This window comes from Nyctereutes procyonoides, unplaced genomic scaffold, assembly GCF_905146905.1.
Source record: "Nyctereutes procyonoides isolate TBG_1078 unplaced genomic scaffold, NYPRO_anot_genome, whole genome shotgun sequence".
NCBI lineage: Eukaryota > Metazoa > Chordata > Mammalia > Carnivora > Canidae > Nyctereutes > Nyctereutes procyonoides.
In genome coordinates, this window is record NW_026575042.1 from 14,905,660 (window position 1) to 14,928,750 (window position 23,091).

General features: G+C 36.5%; 1 protein-coding gene across 8 annotated transcripts in view; it reads right to left on the bottom strand.

The window, feature by feature from the left end:
• Nucleotides 1–23,091, bottom strand: part of RBMS3 (RNA binding motif single stranded interacting protein 3) — a 684,622-nt gene that overhangs the window by 107,537 nt on the left and 553,994 nt on the right. For all 8 annotated transcript variants that reach the window (XM_055321498.1, XM_055321501.1, XM_055321500.1 and 5 more), the window contains exons 8-9: nt 13,987–14,033; nt 2,096–2,192 (exon numbers count right to left, since the gene is read on the bottom strand). In XM_055321498.1, the coding sequence (XP_055177473.1) occupies nt 2,096–2,192; nt 13,987–14,033 (144 nt within the window). The remainder of the gene's footprint in view (nt 1–2,095; nt 2,193–13,986; nt 14,034–23,091) is intronic.

Below are 23,091 nucleotides of genomic sequence, written 5' to 3' on the forward strand. Positions count from 1 at the left end.
GAAAGGAAATTCTTGGACCTGATTAATTTGGTCCCTGAAACATAGTGAAATGTAAAGCGAATTCCTACTTCACCAGTACTGGCTATAGTGCCTACATTGACCAGGCTGGGCCTTGGAACATATTTCAGGTTGGTGTTGAAGGCTAGAGTCTTAGGAAGAAAAGCCTCAGGGACCCCTACTTCGAGGTCAACTCCCAGGGATAGAAGCAAATAATCGAGAGTTGACAGCTAAGACTTCCTCTTTTTCTGTCTTTGGTTCTAATTCAAATTCTCAAGTGATCCCATCTTGGAAATAAGTCCAAGTGGTAAAATTTGGGGGAAGAACTAAAGAGATCAATCAGAAATTTGGGGGGAAAGATTTGGGTTAAACCCAAGTTAAGTAAATTTGTGTTTTTTTTTTCTCTCATGGTAATTGGTATGGCAAATAAAAATGAGAATTTGAGCCAACCAACTGTTCTGAAATGGCCTTGTCAGCCAAATGAGAAAGTCAGCTTGTAAGGGCTGACTGTCACATTGAGAACCCTGAAAACTTTGCTTTCAATACACTCACACTAACAAAATTGCCAAAGCACTTTATATTAAAAAAAAAAAAAGTGGTGAAAGGCGAGAATCAACAACAGAGGAAATTGTTCTGATTCCTTTTTTAAGAAAAAGGAGCTAGAGTTAAGTTCTACTTATGAGCCCTCCCAAGTGAAATCAGTTTTCTGTGGATATTTTTTTTTCATGTCACCAAAGTGCTCTACACTGGGGCTCATTGGGTGGTCTTGGCTGAAACATAGGCCAAGATTTTAAAAAATAAGTAAAAACAAAAAAAAAATACCCAAAAAACACACACTACAACCAGGCAGGCCTGCAGAAAGCACAAAAACTGAACAGCACCTGCACATAGCCTCATGGGTCCCAAGGAATGGCAATTAAGAAATCAGCCAATCTGAGACCCTCAAATGCAATTCACATGAAAGTCTATTCTGTTCACCCACCAACATGTATCAAGAATCTTAAGTGCAGAAAAAGAATGAAAATGATCTGCTTCAGGGGAAATCAGTTAAGGAAAAATGTATATAGTCTCAAGTTTGATGCTCTGACAGCTGAGACATCCTGAAATGAAGTATGTAATGGTTGAATAAAGTGAAACTTCACTGAATTAGTAGCAGTCATCGACGTTACAGTTTTACCCATCATAAAACATCCACCCCCACCATCTGCAAAATACAGAGAAACACATGCATGCACGCACGTACACTCTCTCTCGCTTTGTCTCTCCAAAGTTTTGAAAAGTGACACTAGGCACCCTCTATATGTAGCATCTATAGGCACTGTCTAATTAGAATTAGAAGAATTGTCTGAAGAACAATATGAGGTAAAGAGAAGCAGGGAGTAATAGCACATTGGATAACTCAAAGGAATAAGACAAGGAGTATTTTTTGAGGGAGAAGTAAGACTATGTTAATCCACAGTGTACTTAGAATTAACTGGCTACAACATCTGCTTCAGGACACACATGGAGTCTTGGCTTTTTTGTTTTTCAACATGTGGAACCCATGAGGTCTCTTTTGACCTCTTTGGGGTGGAGAATGAAGTAAGAGCAGGAAGTAGGAATAACGTTTTACCATTTTGAGAATCCTCCCTATTTCTTGGGGAAAATGATTTAACATCTATCCATGTAGCTTCACATGGACACACAGGACAACTGTGACAAAATGAGATGACAACAATAAAATATCCTGGAGTGAGTGAGGGGAATGCCAGACGTGTGCTTGTAAAGAAGACACAATAGGGAACATGGCCACCCAAATAACCGACAACCAACAAACTAAGTTCTCAGCGGCAAGAAGGCTGTACTAATGTTGTCTAGAAAGGAACATAATCATAAAAATTTCAGCAGGAAGAATGAAGAGATGGTGGGCTTTATTATTCAGTAAAATAGATGCAAACAAGCCCTTCAAAGTGTAGGCTAAAACTGGAGTATTATTACTTTAAGATGTGACTAAATTGTTTAGGACAGGTAAAAAAAATCTACTGTGTCCCTTTTGCCTTGACATAGTCTATTAATGGCAAGAAAGACTTCTCCTCGGGTGCAGGTAAATCGGACATACCTGGTATGTGGAGACAGGGGAAGCAGCAATGAATGGCGTGATAGATGTCTGTGGAATCATGCGGTTGGTTGCAATACTGTACGGTGAAGAATAAAATCTGCAAACAGAAAACAAAAAAAGAAGATTCATGAAGCTGCTGCATGCCTGGCTGCTAATCAAATGCTACCAAGCACCTCTGGGAAAGGCAGAGTTCCACCCTTGTGTTTTTCCACCAACTGTGAACAGGAGCATCCAGGAAATTTATAGCATTTGATGCCACTAAAGGAAATAAATCGTTCTGAACAAAATGACAACTTTAAGTCATCTTATAAAATTGGCTGTACAAAATCTCTTAAGCCAGGTGAGTGTAATAGTATGTTTAACCAACAGGGGGAGAAAAGTCATGGACATTGTTTTTAGTTTGTCTTTCTTTTCTTTTTAAGGTAATGCTAAAGCTCTTTGAGGGAAAAGCAAAATGATAGCACCAAGTTTTACAAAGATGGCCTATGTTATGTGTACACAAATTGCATTTATCTCTTTATTCAAGAAATAGGGTCAGCTCCTAGAGAGGCAGAAAAGTCCATGAACTTATGCAGAAATTAAGCTAAATATTTTCTCCCTGAAAAAGAAAAAAGTGGACAATTTGTGATCTGTGTCTATCTGGCGATAGGCATATATTCTAGATTCAATCAAGAAGATTCTGGACCTCCGTGATATACTCCTGGTGTAGACTCTATAAAAAACACTGAGGTTTTGAGTCTTTCAGGGACTTCCGTTGAGCAATTATAAAATGATACTGGGCGAGATCAGGGATTAACAAATGAGATCTTTCTACAGAATTTACAAAGGGCAGCTCCAAGGTACTTAAATCAGTGACAAAGCCATCTCTGGTCACACTATACCTTATCGAGTTCATAAGTTACTTTACGCCCAAATTTGTCAGCAGATTTTCAAATCATGTTTATTTCTTCCTGTCTTACTGGTAAGAATGGACAGCCACAGAATGGAAAAAAGCCAAGTTTCCTTTGATGGATTATTTCACTGATGTGAGGATAGATTGGGAAAATGGGTATCAAGGGTAACAAAATCATTATTTCACTTTGCTGTCCTCTTAGCAAAAATTAACTACTACTTTTGATTTTTTTTTTTTTAATAGCATCACTGAGGTTGGAGTTTTGCGGTCAGGGACATCGTCACCCCTCAGAGGTCACTAATAGTTTGAATAGAGAATCTCATGGGTTACCATTCTAAAGAAGTATTTTACAAGACTCTCACTGAATGTAGGAGTGCTGGATTTCAAGGTTTCCAGGATTCAAAGAGGAAATTCTTTAATCTTAAAGCCTGTAAAAGTCTTCAAGCAAGGATTGGAGGACTATAGTCTTAAATTTACTTTATCTAATAGTTCTCAACAAGGATTATAAGGCCACACTCTTGGTTAAATTTTTCAGCTAAAAAAGTTACTCTGTCAAACATTACATCCTTACTGTCCATATCTACCAGACCTCTAAGTTTATAGTTCTGCAGTTTAAAAAAAAATGATATTGGCTGCATACTTATTAGAATGGCCAAAAAAAGAAAAAGACAAAAAAAAAAAAAAAGACAATCCTAGCACTGGCAAGGGTTCAGACAAAGTGAGATTCTCATTTGTTGCTGGTGGAAATGCAGAAAGGTACAATCATTTTGGAAAACTTGTCAATTTCTTACGAAGTTAAACACACAAATACCTTACAACTCAACAATCCCTGTGGTAGATACTAACTCAAGACAAAAGAAACCTCATGTTTTCACAAAAACCTTAAAGCAAATGTTTATATAGCAGCTTTATTGATTGCACTTGACAAAAATGGGAAACAAACCAAATATCCTTCCACTGAACTGATAAACAAATTGTGGTATATCCATGCAGTAGAACACTACTAAGCAATAAGGAAAGAACCACTGATATATTCAACACGACGAATCTTAGGTGAATTATCCTAAATGAAAGAAGTCAGACTCAAAAGACCCTATATTTTATAATTCCACTTACATCACAACATGAAAAATGCAATACTATAAAGAAATAGATCAGTGGAGGTCAAAGGCTGAGCTTGGAGGATAGAGCTGACTACAAAGATGCATGAAGGAATTTTTAGAAGTGATATAACAGTTCTGTCTTGCTTGTCTGGTGATTCTATGACTGTATGCTGGTCAGAACTCACAGAATTGTACACTATAAGGAGTGAATATATATTCTATGTAGGTTATATCTAATAAACCTGACTTCTAAGCAAAATCAATTACTGTGTAGCCAAACATCCACCTGTTCATTAAAAAAAAAATGTTGATCATTTACTATGTGTACCAAAGATGGGTAAGCCTTTAAAACATTCCTTAGAGTGTCTCTGTTGAGCCACTTAAATCATATCTTACCTGTACATTAATCAGCCTAAAATCTTCCAAAGGCTTTTCACTGCCATGAAAACAAAATCTGCATTTCTGGCGTTGGCTAGCACAAAGAGGCTACTACCTACCTCTCTAGTATTTTTCTCCTACGTCTCTAAACCAGCCAGCTAGGTTCCAGGCACACTGACCTTCTGCTGTTGCATAATTCTGTCATTCTCACTTCTGTCCTGAGCCACTTAACTTACAATTCTCTCTGCCTACAATGCTTATTTCCACAAATCTCCCTAAGGCTACTTCTTTCTCCATTTGGCCTCACTCACCTTTCTTTTCCTCAGAGAGGTCTGTAGCTTAAAGTATCAACCATCATCTCCACCCCATTTTCTCTCTATTCTTCTCCTGTGATTTTTTTCATCACTGTTATCACCATCTAAAATAATGATTTTTAAAATTTTCTTTAAGTATGTCATAGATTGAATGTTCATGTCCCTCCAAAATGCATATGTTGGGACACCTGGGTGGCTCAGTGGTTGAGCATCTGCCTTTGGTTCAGGGTGTGATCCCGGGGTCCTGCAAGGAGCCTGCTTCTGCCTCTGCCTATGTCTCTGCCTCTCTCTCTGTGTCTTTCATGAATGAATAAATAAAATCTTTAAAACACACACACACACACACACACACACACACACACACACACCAAAATGCATATGTAGAAATCCTAACTTTCAATGTGTCTGTATTTAGAAATGGAACCTCTCTGGAAGAAATTAGGATTAAATGAGGTCAACAGGGTGGGCCCCTATCACGATAGGATTGGTCTTCTTATAAGATGGGATACTAGAGAACTTGCTCTCTCTCTCCACAAACACTCATGGAGAACAAGCTGGGTGAGGACATAGTGAGAAGGCAGTCATCCACCAGCCAGGAAGAGAGCCCTCACCAGAAATCAAATCAGTCAGACCTTGATCATAAACTTCTAGCCTACAGAACTATAAGAAAATTCATTTTTGTTGTTTAAAGCCACCTAAACAATGGTGTTTTGTCATGGCATTGGAGCTAATACAAGGTAATTATTGACTATTTCTCTGGATGTCAACTTTGATAATGTTGAGGACACATGGGCTTTGTTGCCTAGAATAGAGCTGTGATGTAATAGATACTTAAGGACCATAGGTTGAATGAATATATGAATGAATGAATGAATGAATGAATGAATGAATGAAAACAAAGGAGCTTAGGGAAATAAGTAGTGATTTCAGTATAGGGTGGCCAATGCCAAGATGGTGAGAGCATAGAAGATGGGTTCTGAACCAGTAGAAAGCTGATGAGTAAGAACCCAAAGAGAGGCCAACATCACATATTAGTAAATGCTTAGCAGAAGCTTAATCAATACTTGCTTTCAAAAATGTGATAGTACTAGCAACTAGGGAAAGAGTCCTTTACTACAAATAGCATGGTTTGCATTTAAAAATCCCCTTTAGGTCTTACTCCCGACAGAGCTTATTCATGAATAAATGAATAAAAAGACATATTTGGGACTCACAATGACCCCATTCCACCCATGGCTACTCCATGAACACTCCACAGTCTTTCTCATTCACCATGAGGTGGTTTAACTTCTGTTAGAAACCCAGTTTCAGCCTCTCCCATCAATGGAGCGAATCATGCATCTTACCTGAGCATGGCTGGTTTACTTTGTAAAATATACCAGTTGAAGTATTAAAAGTGAAGGCAACAGGATTGGATTGACAGGCAGGGTTTAGAGGGAGTTTTATGGGGAAAACAGGGAGAAGAAATGTAAAGAAAGCAACCAACTAAACTGATACCTACAAAGGGAACCTTGAGGAAAATTTTAATATGATTTTTTCTATTTGCTCTAATCCTATCCATAACACAAGAATATTTCATCCTTGCCAGCAAGTTCCAATACTGCCACTCAAGTCAGAGAGTTATTTAGAATGGGAAATGTACTGGAAAGAAGAAACTCAGCACACCATCTTAAACCCCTAATTCTGATATTCTGAAATAAGCTAAGTCTAAACATAAACTGGATGAATGTACAGGAAACCCTTACTTAAACCATGACAAGAAATGCTGCGATTGTAGCTGAGACTTACGAGGTACCATGTCTAAAGAGAATGCACTGGGCCAGGCTCTATGAGAGAGAACTGTAGGATGACTTTCCCAATCTCTTCCCTTCTTCTCAGTCCCTGCCATGTATCTGGTAGGGTTTAAAAACACTTTCACATGGCCATGATGTTAAACAAAACAAAACAACAAAAACATCCAAATAGATGCTTTAGGCATAGGTATTATCAGGAAACAGGAAGAGAAAATTGACAGAACATTTCAGCCATAATAATAAAGCTATGGTAATTCTAAATATGTGACTTTATCTTTTTATATCTCATAATATATGCATTATGCTTTGAAAATGCTATTACAGAAAACTGGGCATGAATTCTTAAACCATTTTCCTGAGAATAGTTTACTCTTTTAATATATATATATATATATATATATATATATATATATATATAGTTTTTCGCCAAAATCATTCACATAGCATTATGTGTGTGAAAGTATTCCTTTTATACTTTGACCAGTGCTCCTAAACTAGAAGTGATTTTGGTCCTCAGGGAATATTTGATGGTAGGAACTGGAGATATTTTTGGTTGTCACAACTGTGTGGGTGGGCTGCTACCGGCATCTAGTGGATAGAGGTCTGGGATTTGGCTAAACATCCTTCAATGCACAGGGCAGCTGCCACACTAAAAATGATCTGGTCCAAAATGTTGTAGTGTTGAGGATGAGAACTAGGAATATGAACTAGTTGCTTCTGGAGAGATATTTGAGCAAAATACCAAATGCTACAGTGGCTAAGAGAATTAACTAAGCATAATCTATCTATAGAATTCAAAGCTGGCCTTTGAAAAAAACTTAACATTTTTAAGTAATGCAGAGTTACTTGGTTCTCTGGCATTTAAAGCAAGTGGGCTCCAGAAGTTCAGAATATGCAAGTCTAGATCACTGAGAAAACATGATTTTGCCTGCAGGAAAGTCATCTTCAGGGGATTTGGCAGTCAGTAGTAACATGGTGAAATCTTATTTCACTGACAATAAAAATAACGTGAACATATCAATAACCCTAGGGTAGAATGTTTTTTACTGAAGAAAACCACACAAAATCCTATTTGCACACTGAAATAAACAGCACTGGCTCCTCTTTCATGTCCACAGGCAATATGGTTAGAGTCAGAAGCACAAACGGTATCCTTAGGGTAACACTATAGCACAAGATTAATAAGTTATTGGTCATTTTCATTGTAATACCACCAGATCCTTCACATTAGATTCCTTTCCTAGTGTAATAAGATAAGGTTTCTGTATCACTTAATATCAAATGCCTATATACAACAGCTGGCAAACCGATGCTATAGAAAACATTTTTTTCCATGTCTCTCCCAAGAATACATTTTATTCAAATAAAACAATCCGAGACTTTTACAGCAGCTCTCACTGAAAAGGGCACTGGAAAGATGAGATTTTGAATATGGGGAGTGATTATTTCCCACCTCCCACACTCATATTTGAAAGTGATGGAATTTCATATTGGACTGCTAAAAAAGCAATAGGGCAGTAGTAATAACAAATTGTAGACTTATGCCAGACAGTTCTGAAAGAAGAATAGACATTTTTATTCTTGTAAGTTAGCCTAGAGTAAAAAGTACTAAGGTTTCATTTTTCCATTGTAATACAGACACTTCTTCACTATAAACTTCAAAGCCTTAGATAGATGTGACATTGAACTAATTTTTTTTAAGCAATAATTTGGATAGATTCAAGCAGACGACAGAACTGACATTTTTCTACTATCTAAGTTCAAACAGGATAGATTCACCATGGTTGGTACTTATAAATGTTTGTTCTTCATTAGCTAAAGTTGAGCTAAATTGGGAGTATTTATTTCAATTCTGTGTTACTGTATTAATGCAGAGGTTATGAAATTCAAAAAATATTTAACTCTTAACACAATTTAAGCTACTACTTACAACCTAGCCACATACTCAGAAAACCTTGGGGCTTGGTACACTTATGGGAAACCACAGGATCATAAAATATGTTCTTTAATTCTGAAGTGGGGCATTGTTAGGAGGAAATTTTCATGTCAGTGCTCCATCAATAAGCCTTCCTAATCCCTCATTAGAACACAAATGCCTCTTCTTTGTGGTCCTATGACTTACTTTTCTTTTTGAAAAGAATGTAAAAATATAAACAGTGAAAAATAAGTCTCCCCTCTCTCACTTACTTTGCAGTACTTCTTTGCCTGCCCCCCTGCCAGAGAACTGCTATCATCATTTCTTTTGTATTCTTTCAGAAAGATTTTATACAAATAAAAGTTAACATAGTACATAGATCTCATAGTATTTTGTGCTTCTACCACAATATTATTTGGACTGTATCTTGTACTAGAATTGTGTACATATTCATTGTCTCTGATATAGTATAAACTTTTTCCGTTTCAAATTTGTATCACCAAAATGATTTTAAACAATGCAATAGATATTCAAAAGAGAACAAAATGTTAAATTGAACTGAGTTAGCATTAAGCAATGTTTAGAAATCTTATCTGGATTAGTTTGAGTGAGTTACAGCTGTATCTTTGGATACTTATTGGTCTATGTAAAATGAGACCAGTTTCTTTCCTAATAAACATTTCTCACTCTGTTAAGTTATTGCTGTCTGAGTTAGGTTGCCTGCTAGTTCAAATACAGCCATGTGAATAGTGAGTAGCATATTCTCTTCTGAACATTCATGTTAGATCCCTTAATGTACTGAGAAAGCTTTCTAAATCAGCTCCTACACCTCCAGGATGCACATGCTAATGTTAACTCAAGGGACAGTGTGTTTAGAAAACATTTGTGGTTATCTTTACATCTTACAGGCTTAAAAATTATTATTCCAGTATACTCTATTATTAAAATGTTACCATATAAGGCAATAAAACCAAAGATGAACAAAACATTTTTTTAAAATCATCTATATGAAGAAGTATCAAATAAGATTAATTCACTACAATCTTCCTATTTTTTTCCATTTCATCATATAAAATTTCCATCTTCTTGTTACCAACAACACAATGGACAGTCTGAGCCTTCTAAAACTCCATTATTAACTCAGGATGTGAAAAATTCATGGGGAGTTTGGATACTTTGCATGAAACTGGAGGCTGTATACTTTAAGAGAATCAGATTAAAGTGTTACATGGGGACAGAATAAATTGATGCTAAGAAGAGGAATGGTTTCTCTAATAGAAATTTGTTGGAACCAAGCAGATTTCATTGGTTACATTTCCCATTGTGATTTAGCACTTACAATACTGGGTTAAATAGCCTATAAAGATGAATAAAGTGTGGAACCTGACTTCAGTGAGTTAATAGTCCATCAGGGAAATAAATATGGTGTCAATAAGTACATGGTAAATAGACTGTCAAATGTATCATGGTACTTTGAAATATAGTGCAATAACATCAATATTTATGTTGACAATTACACTGTACCATACAGAGTTCCTTTAATCCTTACAAAGTCTTACTATAATCTCCATTTCACAGAACAACAGAACAGCAAACTAAAGCACAAACAACCTGTGTGCACTCTTAACCACTGCTTATACTGTTTCTCTTATGACTGATGGTGTAACTAGCTCTGCTTGGAATCAATTGACTGTGTCCTTTAAAGGAGAGCAGTATCTTTTAAAAAATAACAGAAGAAAGGAAAGAGGAAGGAAGGAAGGAAGGAAGGAAGGAAGGAAGGAAGGAAGGAAATCACCATTTTCTTCAGGCAGAGAGGATTCTATGAGCAACTAAGACACAGAAGTGTAAAGTAACATGGGATGTTCTGAGAAGGTTCACAGAAGATTCATATGATTTTCAGAAACCAAGTCATGGAGCGTAATTATTATTTTTTATTGTGCCATTCTTGAAAGTCTGAGTTTTGTTCTGTAGTTAGTAAAGTCTGCCTAATACTTTAAATCAGACAGGGAGATGATTACTCTGATTACTGTGATTACTCAAAAAACAATGTGAAAATGTTTTGGAGGAGAGCTATATTACAGGCAGGTAAAAGATTAGTACAGGTAGGAAAGGTGATTGAATAAACTCAACCAGTGACAAGGAGCAAGAGCTGGGGTGAAGATATATTATTCAAAGACAGATTGAATAAGTCTTGATCAATTTTATCATTAAGAATGTTGTAAAATAGAGAATCCAGAGAACTGGAGTTCATAGCCTAAATGGCTTTAGAGTGAATTATTAGGAAAAAGAGAAGCAAATTTCATATTTGGTTTTAATTTGAATTTGTTTGGTTTGTATTAAGCATTGATGAAGTTAATGATCTCAGTTTTGGATGAACAAAGATATCTAAGAACAATATCTAAGAAGCAGTTAGAAACATAGGTGATAGCGCCCTGCATCTACTTATGAACTTCAAGTGTCAGCTTGGGAGTCTTCAGGTTCCAGAAGCGAGAGGAATGGATGAGACCAACCAGAAAAAAAGACAAAACCCTGAGAAATATTAGTAAATTGGGCAAAAGAGGAGGAATCAGAAGAGACCAAGTAAGTAGGAAGAATACAGGATCAGTGGGAAATGGAGTTGTGGGATCCAAGATATAAGAAATTTCCAAAAAAGTATAAATGGTAATAACAAGAATTGTTATTTGCCTTAAACAAGGCAAGATGTCAAATGGTGTAATAACTAAAAGGGTATTCGTTCTAATGGATACATTTGGAGATCATTGGGAACATCAACAAAGGAAATTCCAGTCAAGTTTGAAACCAGACTTCATAATTTAATAGACTTCATTAGAAAGGAATATGAGAAGAACTGTGTGTACAGACAACTGAAGTTGTTTAGCAGTGAAGAGAAGGCTAACACAGTGTGGTCACTAGAAGTGATGTCATTGCCATGAAAATTGTTCTGCTTCTACCCTCTTTACAAGTGGAAGAGACTTGACCATCTCTATAGCCTGAAAGGAAGATTCAGTGGACAAGAAGGTATTGAAGAGAAGGACTATAGTTGATAGCATACAGTTCTTTATCAGTGAAAGAGGATCAGATGATGTCTTGATAAGACCAAGAAGATGGGTATCCTCAGCATCTTAATGAAAATGTGTTTCATGATGGAACTATTCATTGTTGTAAAAGTTTAAGTGGGCAGTGAAAAGGGTGAGCCGTTTTTGTGACTTTTCAAATAGTTTCAAGGATACAGGGTAACACTGTTAATATAAGGTACAGATAAAGACATGTCATAGAGAGGCTGATCTAAGGTGCACAGATGTACCTGTAGTCGATCTCAATACAGCATATGGACAGTGACCTGAAATGTGAGGTGAAGGCTTACAAAATGGAGAAATGTTCACTGTGTATCAGGGGTCCTCACAGCCTCTAACATGGATGGCATTAACCCAAGCTCCCTTTTGGCAGCTCAGATTAAGAACTGAAATCCCTTTTTACTTTCTCTTTAGATTTAAGATAAATCAGGAAGAATAATTGGAAAATTATGTCTTTAGAGAAGACAGTTCAGATTTTAAATTATGCATTGGAAAGACGACTGCCTAAAGCAATGCAGAAGGCGGCCCCATGGTCTCACTCCAGTCCAGGCCTAGGTCACTGCTGCATTTCTAATCCTTCACATAGAGCCTTAGGTAAGATGGAATTTATAATAGATATGCAGGTTAATATTACAGATGGATACATATACATACATACAGAGTATGCAAAATATCAGGACTTATTGGATTTGGTTAGTGAACATACAAGTATTCATTCAATTATTATTCTATTTTCCATTTATGTATATACATTTCTAATTCTAACCACACATATTTTTACATGCATTTGGCTCTGCTCCCATGCACCTTAAGTTATAAATATAAAGTACTTGGTAAATAGTGTGAGTTTGATACATGTTATTCCTTTCTATTATAATATTAATGTTATAATTAATTAACTTTAATTATTGTATTTCCCCAACTATACAATATGATTTGTATATTTGAGAACTTTCTTCTCCATTTCTTTCCTTCTTTTTACACATCAAATTTAGAGTGCCTTACTGGAAATAAGAACACCACTTCTTGGATAAATCCTTAATTTCACTTCTGGAGAGAAGTTTTAATCAACAAGGGAGAAAGGACTAGACTCCTTCCCTAGCCTACCACTCACATTTATTCTTTTATGAAAGGGTTCCTTGAGTTCCTTGAGTTCCTTGAAGGCAAAGGCCTTCTCATATGTTGTTTTTTAAATCTGTGGAGCATACCAAGGTGTTTGGCAGACTCATTGGATGTTTTTTGAATGAACGAATAAATCACTGCCTAAATGAATAACTATAAGAATAGGAGATATTTAAGCATTTCCACTATCCAATGGATTTTCATTAATGGCAGCTGACCAAATAGAAAATAGAGTTTGCATCTTTTTATCCTCTACATTGATCTTAAATGAGGTCTTCATTCATTCTGATTGATTCTTTAATAAGGTTGTAAGACAGAAAACTGAAAGCCATGGCAAAATCCAAGATGGAAGGCTGTGAACATAAAATAACCAACCAACCAAAGAATAATTATTGTCAACTACAGGAGAATCAGAGCAAAGAGAAGGGATTGGAAAGTTAGAAGAAAATTTCAATCAAAGGTATACAGAATCACGGAATCTTTGAGAGATCAGGTCATGTAGTTTAAGTCCTGTTTTTCAAAGGAAGAACCTTAAGCTATGTGACTTTTTCTAAGCAAGAGGCTATAAATTTCCAGATGCTTATTAAAATGATGAGTGATGGGTTCTTGGGTGGTTCAGTTGGTTAAGTGTTTGATTTCGGCATGGGTCATGATCTCAGGGCTGAGATTGAGCCCTACATCCAGCACCATCCTGGGCGTGGAGCCTGCTTAAAATTCTCTCTTCCTCTCTCCCTCTGCCCCTCTATCAAATAAATAAATAAATAAATAAATAAATAAATAAATAAATAAATAAAATGAAGAATGAAGACACAATCATCAACTTACTAACTTGATTGTCCATTGCCTTCCCCTGATAGACAGAAGAAAACGGCAAAAACAGTATTCATGTTGAAATGAACTGGGAAAGCTAAAATCATTGAAAGCTAAAATCTAGAGTTATCAGCAGAGCAACAATCTTATCCCAGAGACACACAGATACTTCCTCCAGCCTAGCTCTATCTATGCTCCCTCTTCACATCCCATTCCTTACTCTTTCTAAGGGAGAGAGAGAGAGAAAGAGAGCATGAGGGAGGGAAACATAATGTGGGTAGAGATCACGTGGGAATAGAGGACATGGAAGATGCTATGAAGTCAATCATGCATGACAAGAAAAAAGTACAATGGTGGTAAATGTTGGTTTAAAGTTTTTGTTTAAAGATTTAAAACAAAGTAAGACAGTTTTGAACATTTTTCTTCAGTACTGATTCCAGAGATCAAGGATATCTTAGCAATTAAAATAGGGAAATTGCGGTCTACTTACCCATTTTGTATGGCAGCTGTGGGGTCATAGGTCAGAGCCATGCCAGCCTGTATACCGGGAGAAAAGAGGGGAAAACAAATCTTAACACTTTTATCTTGGTGTCCATAACATTCAGTACACACATTTTACCTTTACTTTCCATGATTTAAGTTTATTTTATCCTATACATTTTTCCAACCTTACTGCCAAGACTAGCATTTTTACTACCCACACATCAGAATCCACCAGTGAGTTAGGAGTTTATATTATATATCCAGACAAACCAAGGAACAATGTAGTTTGGATGATTTCCATTTCTACTTCATAAACCATCCGCTGTCTAATCTGGTATCCTTATAATTTCTCACTATTGTCAAGAGTACCTATTATATGTTTCATGGCTGAAAAAAAAAAGCAAGAATAAATCCTGTGGTCAGGATAAAAATAAAAGCTACTTAAAATGCATTCGACCTTTCAGAAGAAAATGTTAAGAAATATTTATTTTAAAATAGATCGTATGCCTTGGGGTATGTAGGTAATGAGTCACAAAGTGCTTGTCCAATATATTGCTAGTACCTGTCCTACTAAGAGTGGTAGAAAGGCAAGGTCATTTATACATAATGGAAATTCTAGACCTTGTAGCTAGTAAGGAGGTGGGTTTGTTCTGTTTCTAAGAATAAAATCACCATTTGAAGAACTAAACTGCTATAACTAGCTGTAGTTTCAGAAAATAATAAACTTTATAACTATTAATTCACAGCCTACCTCCTTCCTTCATACACATCACATTTGATCCTCACAACAACCCTATGAAGTAGGCAGGAGAAACAGTTTCTCCATTCTATAGATGAAGATACTGAGGCTTGGAGAGGTCAAGTGACCTGCTCAAGGTCACACATTTGGAGGCAGAATCAGATTCCAGCCCAGGTCTTCTGAGGCTCCCTTCCACCATCTATGAACCTGACCCAGGGTCTGCATGAGACCTAATGTTCATCTCCATCAATGTGGGAGAACTTTCTCTCTCTGTGGGCATACCACCTTTGGTTTCCAACATCATCAGTATGATTACTGCTTATGAGTAGAAACAGAATATAGAATGAAACTCAAAATTGATTAGGATGTTGTCAGGTTAGACATTTTTTTTTAATTTAACAGTGAATTAGACCTGTGTCAATTTCCTGGCTTTGATAGTGCACTATAATTATGTAAGATATAACAGATGGAAGAAATGGGGTGAAGGGTACACAGGAACTGCTTGTACATTTCTTTTGCAATTTTCCATGAATCTATAATTATTTCAAAAGAAAAAAAATGAATTAGCTTTGAGGACTTTTATAGAAGACAAGAAAAATCATAAAAATTTTAGAGAAAAGAAAATGAGCTTTCAGTGTAGGTGAAGGTAGTTTTCCTGTAGGACTCATTGAATTCCTCAGATTTCATACATAACTGAAGTGGAAATTCTCAGGCTTTCCAAGATGGGGCCTAAAGTCCAGTTTGCCATGCTATATTCATTAGATTACATGCATTATTTTTCCCAAACAATTTAAAAATTGTCATTAAGATTGGTATAAAGAGGCAGCCCTGGTGGCTCAGCGGTTTAGTGCCACCTTCAGCCCAGGGTGTGACCCTGGAGACCCGGGATCAAGTCCCATGTCGGGCTCCCTGCAGGGAGCCTGCTTCTCCCTCTGCCTGCGTCTCTGACTCTTTCTCTCTCTGTGTCTCTCATAAATAAGTAAATAAAATCTTTAAAAAAAAAAGATTGTTATAAAGAATAAAGGTGTAGAGCCACATATGAATGGGATTGGCATACTGAAAGCATTCATAAATTGAAACAGAGTTTGTAAGCAAAGTAGAGATGACTGTTAGAAGTTAATAGAGGTGTACCGAGAATGCATGTTTAATGACAACTGCATCTCACTCATGTTAAAGAAATATGCAACAGATTATATGATAGGTTAGGGGATTGGAAAGTGAAAAGCAAAGGTAGTGTGTCAAAACACAAAGAGATTCTGGGGCACCTGGTTGGCACAGTTGATTAAGCATCTGACTCTCGGTTTTAGCTCAGGTCATGTATCTCAGTGTTACGAGATTAGGTCCCACATGGGGCTCATGCTCAGTATGGAGTCTGCTTGAGATTCCCTCTCCCTCTCCCTCTGCTCCTTCTGTGTGTTCCCTTTCTCTCTCCCTCTCTCTTTTAGATAAGTAAATCACACACACACACACGCACACACACATGCACACACACACACACATACAAAGAGATCCTCAGTCTAAATTCTTCCCAAGATGGAGCCTTTGTCATGTGACTGATGGGAGACCCCCCCAGAATGGACCTGTCCAGGATACAGCTCATAATCCATGGTTCTGGCTATTTAGAGGGTAGTTGTAAAAGTTGTCCATTGGGAATGAGATTTCTCTCTTAGAAATGCTAATCTTCTTTCCCCTAACTTATTCAAGATGTCATACCAGAGGCAGAATGAAAAAAAGGAGGGGGGCTTTATACTCAATTGAGATATTGTTTGTTGGTGAGAGATTTAAGATAAAATCATACCTTCAGCCTCCTAACCACCCCAGATTGTTTAAATCCTAGGAGGTTTATAGGAAGACTTTCCTAGTCAACCCCATGCTTTCTTCTTTTCCTAGTACTTATTTTCCAATAAGAAAATAAGAGACCAATGCTTTTTAGCCTTTCTTGAATTATGAATTGTCTTGAACATTCTCTTCTTATGCCATGTTTATTTATTCTGGCAACATTAGGTAAGGATTTTTTTCTTTCACATTTTACTTGAATTCCTTATGGATTATAGTCAACAAATCAACTCTAGATAGGAACACCATAATTATCAATAAACTCTGTCTTTTTGTTGAATATGCATGTGATAATCAGAAAGCCTAAGTTGGCTTCTTACTATATCTTAAATCAACATTCCATCTCTCAGAAGATGGAAAAGGACTGAATCAATGACAATATGGTTTTGTAAAAAGAATATATGTTTTTGACCTGGGTTCAAGTGTTAGCTCTGTTCCATTCTAGCAGTGTGACCTTAGGCAGCTTATTAAACCTGTTTGAACCTCAGTTTCCTCAACTGTTAAATGATTTAGTAATACCTACCTCATCGGATTGTTGTGAAATTTAAATGAGATTACGTTTGTAAAGCGCCCAGCACAGTGCCTGGAGACAAGACACATACATAAATATTATAATACAAAGCAACATGTGGTAAGTGCCAGATGAGTGGTATAGATGAGGTGTGGAGGAGAGAGGCTGAGGTGATCAGGGACGCTATGTGGAGGACATACAGATGAGTGGAATCTTGAAAGATGATTAAGGTTTTCATAATGGATATGAGAGATGGAGGCCAACTCAGACAAAAGGAATAGTATGGAAAAGATACAGAAATACAAAGGGCAAGGTGGGTGATTCACTTGCAGTAGAATATTGTGGTGTGGGAGCAGTGGGAATTAAGACTCAAAAGAAAAGAAGGGAGGACCTTGATTGCCTGGCTCCTCTGTGGGAGCCACTGAACATTTTTCAAGCAGGGAAATTACAAAGGGATTGGACAAGAAACAGCACAAACCCCCCTGGAAAACAGAGGGTAAATCCAGAGCAATGAGCAACTGGAGTAGGCACTTGGGGACAGGAAGGTGGAGAGAATCTAAGGTGAGATTGTCATTGCAAAAGGGTAGGGAATGAACACAAGATTCACCTACTTCATGATTTTGCCTAGGGACAGTCCTGCCTCTGAGTACCTTTGGCAAGAGGAGACAAGAGATAGTTTCAGGTCATTTGCATTTGGAACATTATGGGTAACAAAACAAGGCATGGGTTAAACAAAGGGTTGTTTGAACTTAACCCACTGGCTGAATATCATAGCACAATAACTAATAGTTGGCTACACCTGGTTTTCATTTCATGTGTAACAGATTGTTAGAATTCTAATATAGTGTTAAGGCAGAATTTGCATTCAATTTCCTTTTTTTCTCTCCACAAAGGTAAAAAAGAAAATCAATTTTGCTGCCCTGTCTAGCCACCTTTATACTAAGCGAGAACCATGAAATCATCATTATGTAATTACCAAATTTTATGGCATGTTTACAAACTCCAGAGTCACACAAAAAGTAAAATTACTTGGAACAAAACAAAAATGTCACACCATATATGTAGGAAAGTGATGTTTAATTCTGTCTCTCTCTTTCAAAAGAGTTATTAGATTCACAAATATTTTCCATTTTCAAGTTTACATTATTTGTGTACTGGAGGTATTTACAATTTATTTAAAACAAAAGGGGGCATTTTTGTCATTTTCCAGCAGCAGCTGAGGTTTCACTTAGTATTTCAGCCATAATAGGGTATTTCTAGGCCGCCCAAACAGAATCTATACTGTAAGAGCTAGATTTTTAGAAGAAATTTTAAAGTACAGTTGACTGGAGTAATTAAGGTATCTAATTATTTTCAATACATATAGAGTTTTCACTGGGACACATCTGTTTGCCTTAGGAACTACATAGTTGATATTCATAACTGCGACATCGATGTTTTAATGCAACATTTCTCTTTTTCCTAATTCTATCTTGACACATGATGCATCATAATAGTATGAGTAAAATGAATAATCACAAGAATTTCCAATTTTCTACAATCAGGTTTAAGGTAACACTTTAGCATATACAGAATAAATATACATTTTAGTAAATATTGTGTACTGACTTAGCACAAGATGAGATCAGGAAACCAAAGAGGAAAAAGATATGATTTTCTGGATATTATCTGTTAAGAGTTTATATCTTGCAACTAATTTTAACAATATTTATAACTGTTAGCAGGTTATAGTTAAAAACTCCACAAATAAAATAAGGTGACTTAAAAGGTGATGTGGGTGAAAGGGTTTGAAAATTATGTGTTATAAATATTTAGGTTCTGCTACTGCAGTAAAACCTCACTTAACTTTGTTTATATTTATTTACCAGTATTTCTCTTTAAAAAAACATGTCCTTTAGTGAAGAAATCATGTACATTATGGGTCAAAAAATAAAATTTTAAGAATTCAAAAATATCTGACTAGAAATAAAACAGGAAGATAACATTAATGTCAAATGTCAAAATATTGTAGTGCTGTAACTATAGATGATTTTTTTCATTTCATATATTTTTCCTGACTCTTTTATGTATAAGTAGAAAGATTTTTATAATGGGGAAAATCCCCATTATAAAGAAGTACTTAATGTACTTAAAGAAGTACATTATAACTTCTATGAATTGCATTTTATTTTTAAATTCAGGAGGAAAAACATAAGGCATATCATTTGCAAAAGTAATATAGAGTAGAGGCCTGATTCAGAAGTAAGCCTGAAAATGTCAGGAAACATTTAGCTTTGCTAGGTCAATAGAATACAGAAGATCTGGGATGGAATGCGAATTGCTACAGCCAGAAGGATCAAGGTAAGAATGCACAGGAGGTTAAGAATAAATCCTGAAAATTCAGCGTTAATGATACAGCAATTCTAGTAATGGAACCTAGTATGAATTTATAAATCCAAATGGCCATAATGGTTGAGAAACTGAGGATTTCATAGGTGATAGCAGAAGCATGGATACCCAAGATATTCAGAAGAACCAATAAAAATTGCCAGGAAACTACAAAATGATCAATACCAAGTAAAATTTTGTAGCTAAGAAAATATTTTAAATCCTTTTCCTGTTAAAAAAAAAAAGGAACTAATCCTAGGAAACAATATGCTCAGGGCAAGTTCGCAGGCAGGGTATTGTAGCACTTGCTGAAAGGAGATGTGAGGAAATGGGGCAGATGGTAGGATTTTGCCAGCAAGGGCTCTGGAATGGTCAGGTGATTACTGGGTGGTGTATTTCTCCTGACAAAGGCAGGCAACTCTATAAAGCAGATGTCTGCTCTGACCTGCTCAAGGGATATTTCCTGCACTATATGCGGCCAGGCCCTCTCCTGAAGAGAAGGTGAAGGACAAATAAGACTGTAAATGAAAACATTGCCAAAGTCTACCAGAGGGAGATTAATACTGCCTGGTTCTGAGATAAAACAGAAATGTCCTTGTTAATTGTTCTGTAAAAGATGCCTACCAACCTGCGCAATGGCTCATACTATACTCCCTAATTTTCATAACATCTAAAGTTAAGGAAGATATTTATTACAAATCATTTTTTTTATATTAGTTTGCATCATTTGACCAGTGATTTTCTTCTTCTTTCAACAGTCCCGTCCCTTGGGTTTTGTGAGCCTAGTTTTCTTCTGATCCCTCAGAGAGCAATTTCTCCTTCGATGTTACTTGCTTTCCCTGCCTTGGAGATTGCCTGCCGGTGCTCAGGGCCAGGATTTGCCTTTCTCTTCTCTCCTTCTGTACTGAGATGACATTCACTTTCTGATCCCAACTATTATTTATGTCCCAGTGATTCCTGAATCTTGGGTATCTATACTGAATTTCACACATTTATTGCGAAGTTAAATTCGTGCATTGAAATGTATCTTTTTTCAAGTTATCATTGCTTGTTTGTGTATTTACTAATATCCTTTGGCAGAGATCCTCTCCTGCCTCAGCTTGCAACTCCCTTCCAATCCATCAGCCACACCATTGTGCTGTAAGGATTGCTGTTGTGATAAAGAAAATGTTTCAGTCCTTGCTTGGTGAGTAGAGATGAGGGAACGGTTGGGATTACTGAGAAACATTCCCAATGCAGCAGGGAAGCCAGAGTGACGGAACCAAGTCATGAGCAAGAGCCTAGGAGAAACTACAGGAGGCAATAATACCTGGAGGCCCCTCTTATCCAAGTGACAGACTCAGAGTGCAGAGAAGATTGTGAAAAGTCATGTTAACATCTTCAAGGGTTCGACAGAAATCAAGCAAATGAAATTCAGGGATTTATCACTTTAAAAAAATAGCAAATATAGGCAGAAAATAGAGAAAATTCACCTCTCTATGTTTGGGGAAAAAACGTCAAGGGGAGTCATGCTGTTGTTTATATACTATGTGATCTTAGTATTTGTCCTTCTTGGCTTTTACTAAAGCATTCTAGTCAGGCAGAGAATTTCTCCCTTATAGAGCAATAAAGAAGGACAAGACAAAAACTATGTAGACAGAATTAAGTCTGGATTGCTGAGAAAGCCAATGGCCGCACAAAGAAATCATCATCAAAGGGAGACAGAAAGAAAGGTACGATGTGGCCGGCTGAAGTTCTCAAAAATCCAGTCTGAGTGTGTCATTAAAACCAAAGTTAAATTAAGCCTTGATTGATAATCATAAAAGAGACAAGAGAACATTACCATATTTTATGTAGGCACTTCTGTTTTTATCTCAATCTGAATGACTGAACTTCATGGACTCCAAGACATATGTTCTGTGTGTGTGTGTGTGTGTGTGTGTTTTACATTTTACTGTCTGTGAAATTGGGGTTTGCATGATAATTGATGGCATTTGAGTTTGGAAACTTTCCCTTTTTAGTGGTATTTAAGTAATATTTCATCTTTAATTGATGGTGTTGTAGAGTAAATGCAATAGTGTACATACTGTTAAACCCCACCATAACAGAAAGTAAGGTGAAAAATATAAAGTGTTGAGGTTACTACCAGGGTGAGCCTATGCAGCTGGATAGATGGGAGTTCCAGGTATCTGACTAATCGATCCATATCCTCCCTGATCTCAGCTGCAGTTTGATGCTATATGGAGGTTGTAAGTTGTGGCTTAAATATCAAGGGGGACAATTCTGAGTCTTGTGGCAGGCTGGGATTGCCAGGACAGAGCCAATAACTCCAGAAATCTCCTAGTTGGTGTTGCCCCACATAGCTGTCATGGAGACTGGGTCAAGGGAATCAGAGAACATGGAGATCAACTACCAGCCTTTCTCCTTCATAACTCTCGATATAATCTTCCCATCCTTCAGCACCTCCTAAACCCCACAACTAGCCTCCTCCTCAAGAAAGGAGGTATGTTTTCCTACCTTCTTTTTTTTTTTTTTTGAAAATGGAGACTAGGTAGATGACTGGAGCTCATCATCAAACACATCAAATCCTAAATTACACAATTGCAGGAATTTACAAGATTTGCTTTTTATCTTCAGTGATCATAGGTTAGAAAATATGTACCCAGCAGCTTTAAAATAAAACCATTTAACTGAGTAAGAAGGTTTCCATGTTAAACTACTGAGATTTCAAGTTCTTGTGCCCATGGGAAGATTTTTTTGAGATTACAAGTGTCATTCACCTTGAGCCTGCTCTCTAAATTGCCAGTAAAGCACATGAAATAAGTACGAGTACATTTGGTGGATTGGCTAACAAATTCAATAGCAAGTGTTGTAATGCATCATAACAGCTCTTTTTAAGACCACATATGTAAAGACTCTTCTTCAGTTCAAGGTTAAAAGAACTATTTGCAGAACCTGGCAGTATTGTTAGATACGTCTGTTTTTTTTCCAAAGTCCCATTAAAGAAAATAATTGGACAATTAAATGCCAAGCATCATGATATACCCAAAGGAAATTGTGAACTATATAGATGATTTTTCTATGTTCATGGAATATGGTCAAAGATAATATGAATCTACATCCTTTTACTACTAAGTTTTGAAATAATTCTTTAAATGTATTATTTTCCTTAAATTATTTTTTATCTATGGTCCATTGGGACAATACTTCCATTCCATATCTCTGAAACATAAATTTTCTAATGTTCAGTATTGTAAAATTAAATTGCAGTCAGTATGGCTCCATAGCTAATAGAAATGGTGTATTTCTGGGCCTTGTCAGATTTTTCTTATACTTAATAAGAAGGATGTTGACTGGTAACTGATCAAAGAGTTTGTGAGCTGGGTGCACTATTCCAAACAGAAACAACTGAAGGTAAAGGGGCCATGTGGTTAAGTTGCATCTTGTCTTTCTCACTGCTAAGAATGTCTCAAAGCATTTACTTTACAATAGGGTTGTTGATAGCTAATGATAGCCAAATGCTTTTATAAAGTCAACAAAATATTCTATTGAGTATTCTTTATAAATGGTGACTGTAGGGATAACTTCTTTCCAGATTGTATGCAGCTTGTTTGTTATTACTTCCATAGCCATCTATGTGTTCTTTAACATCAAATATTTACCATATCAATGTGACCCAT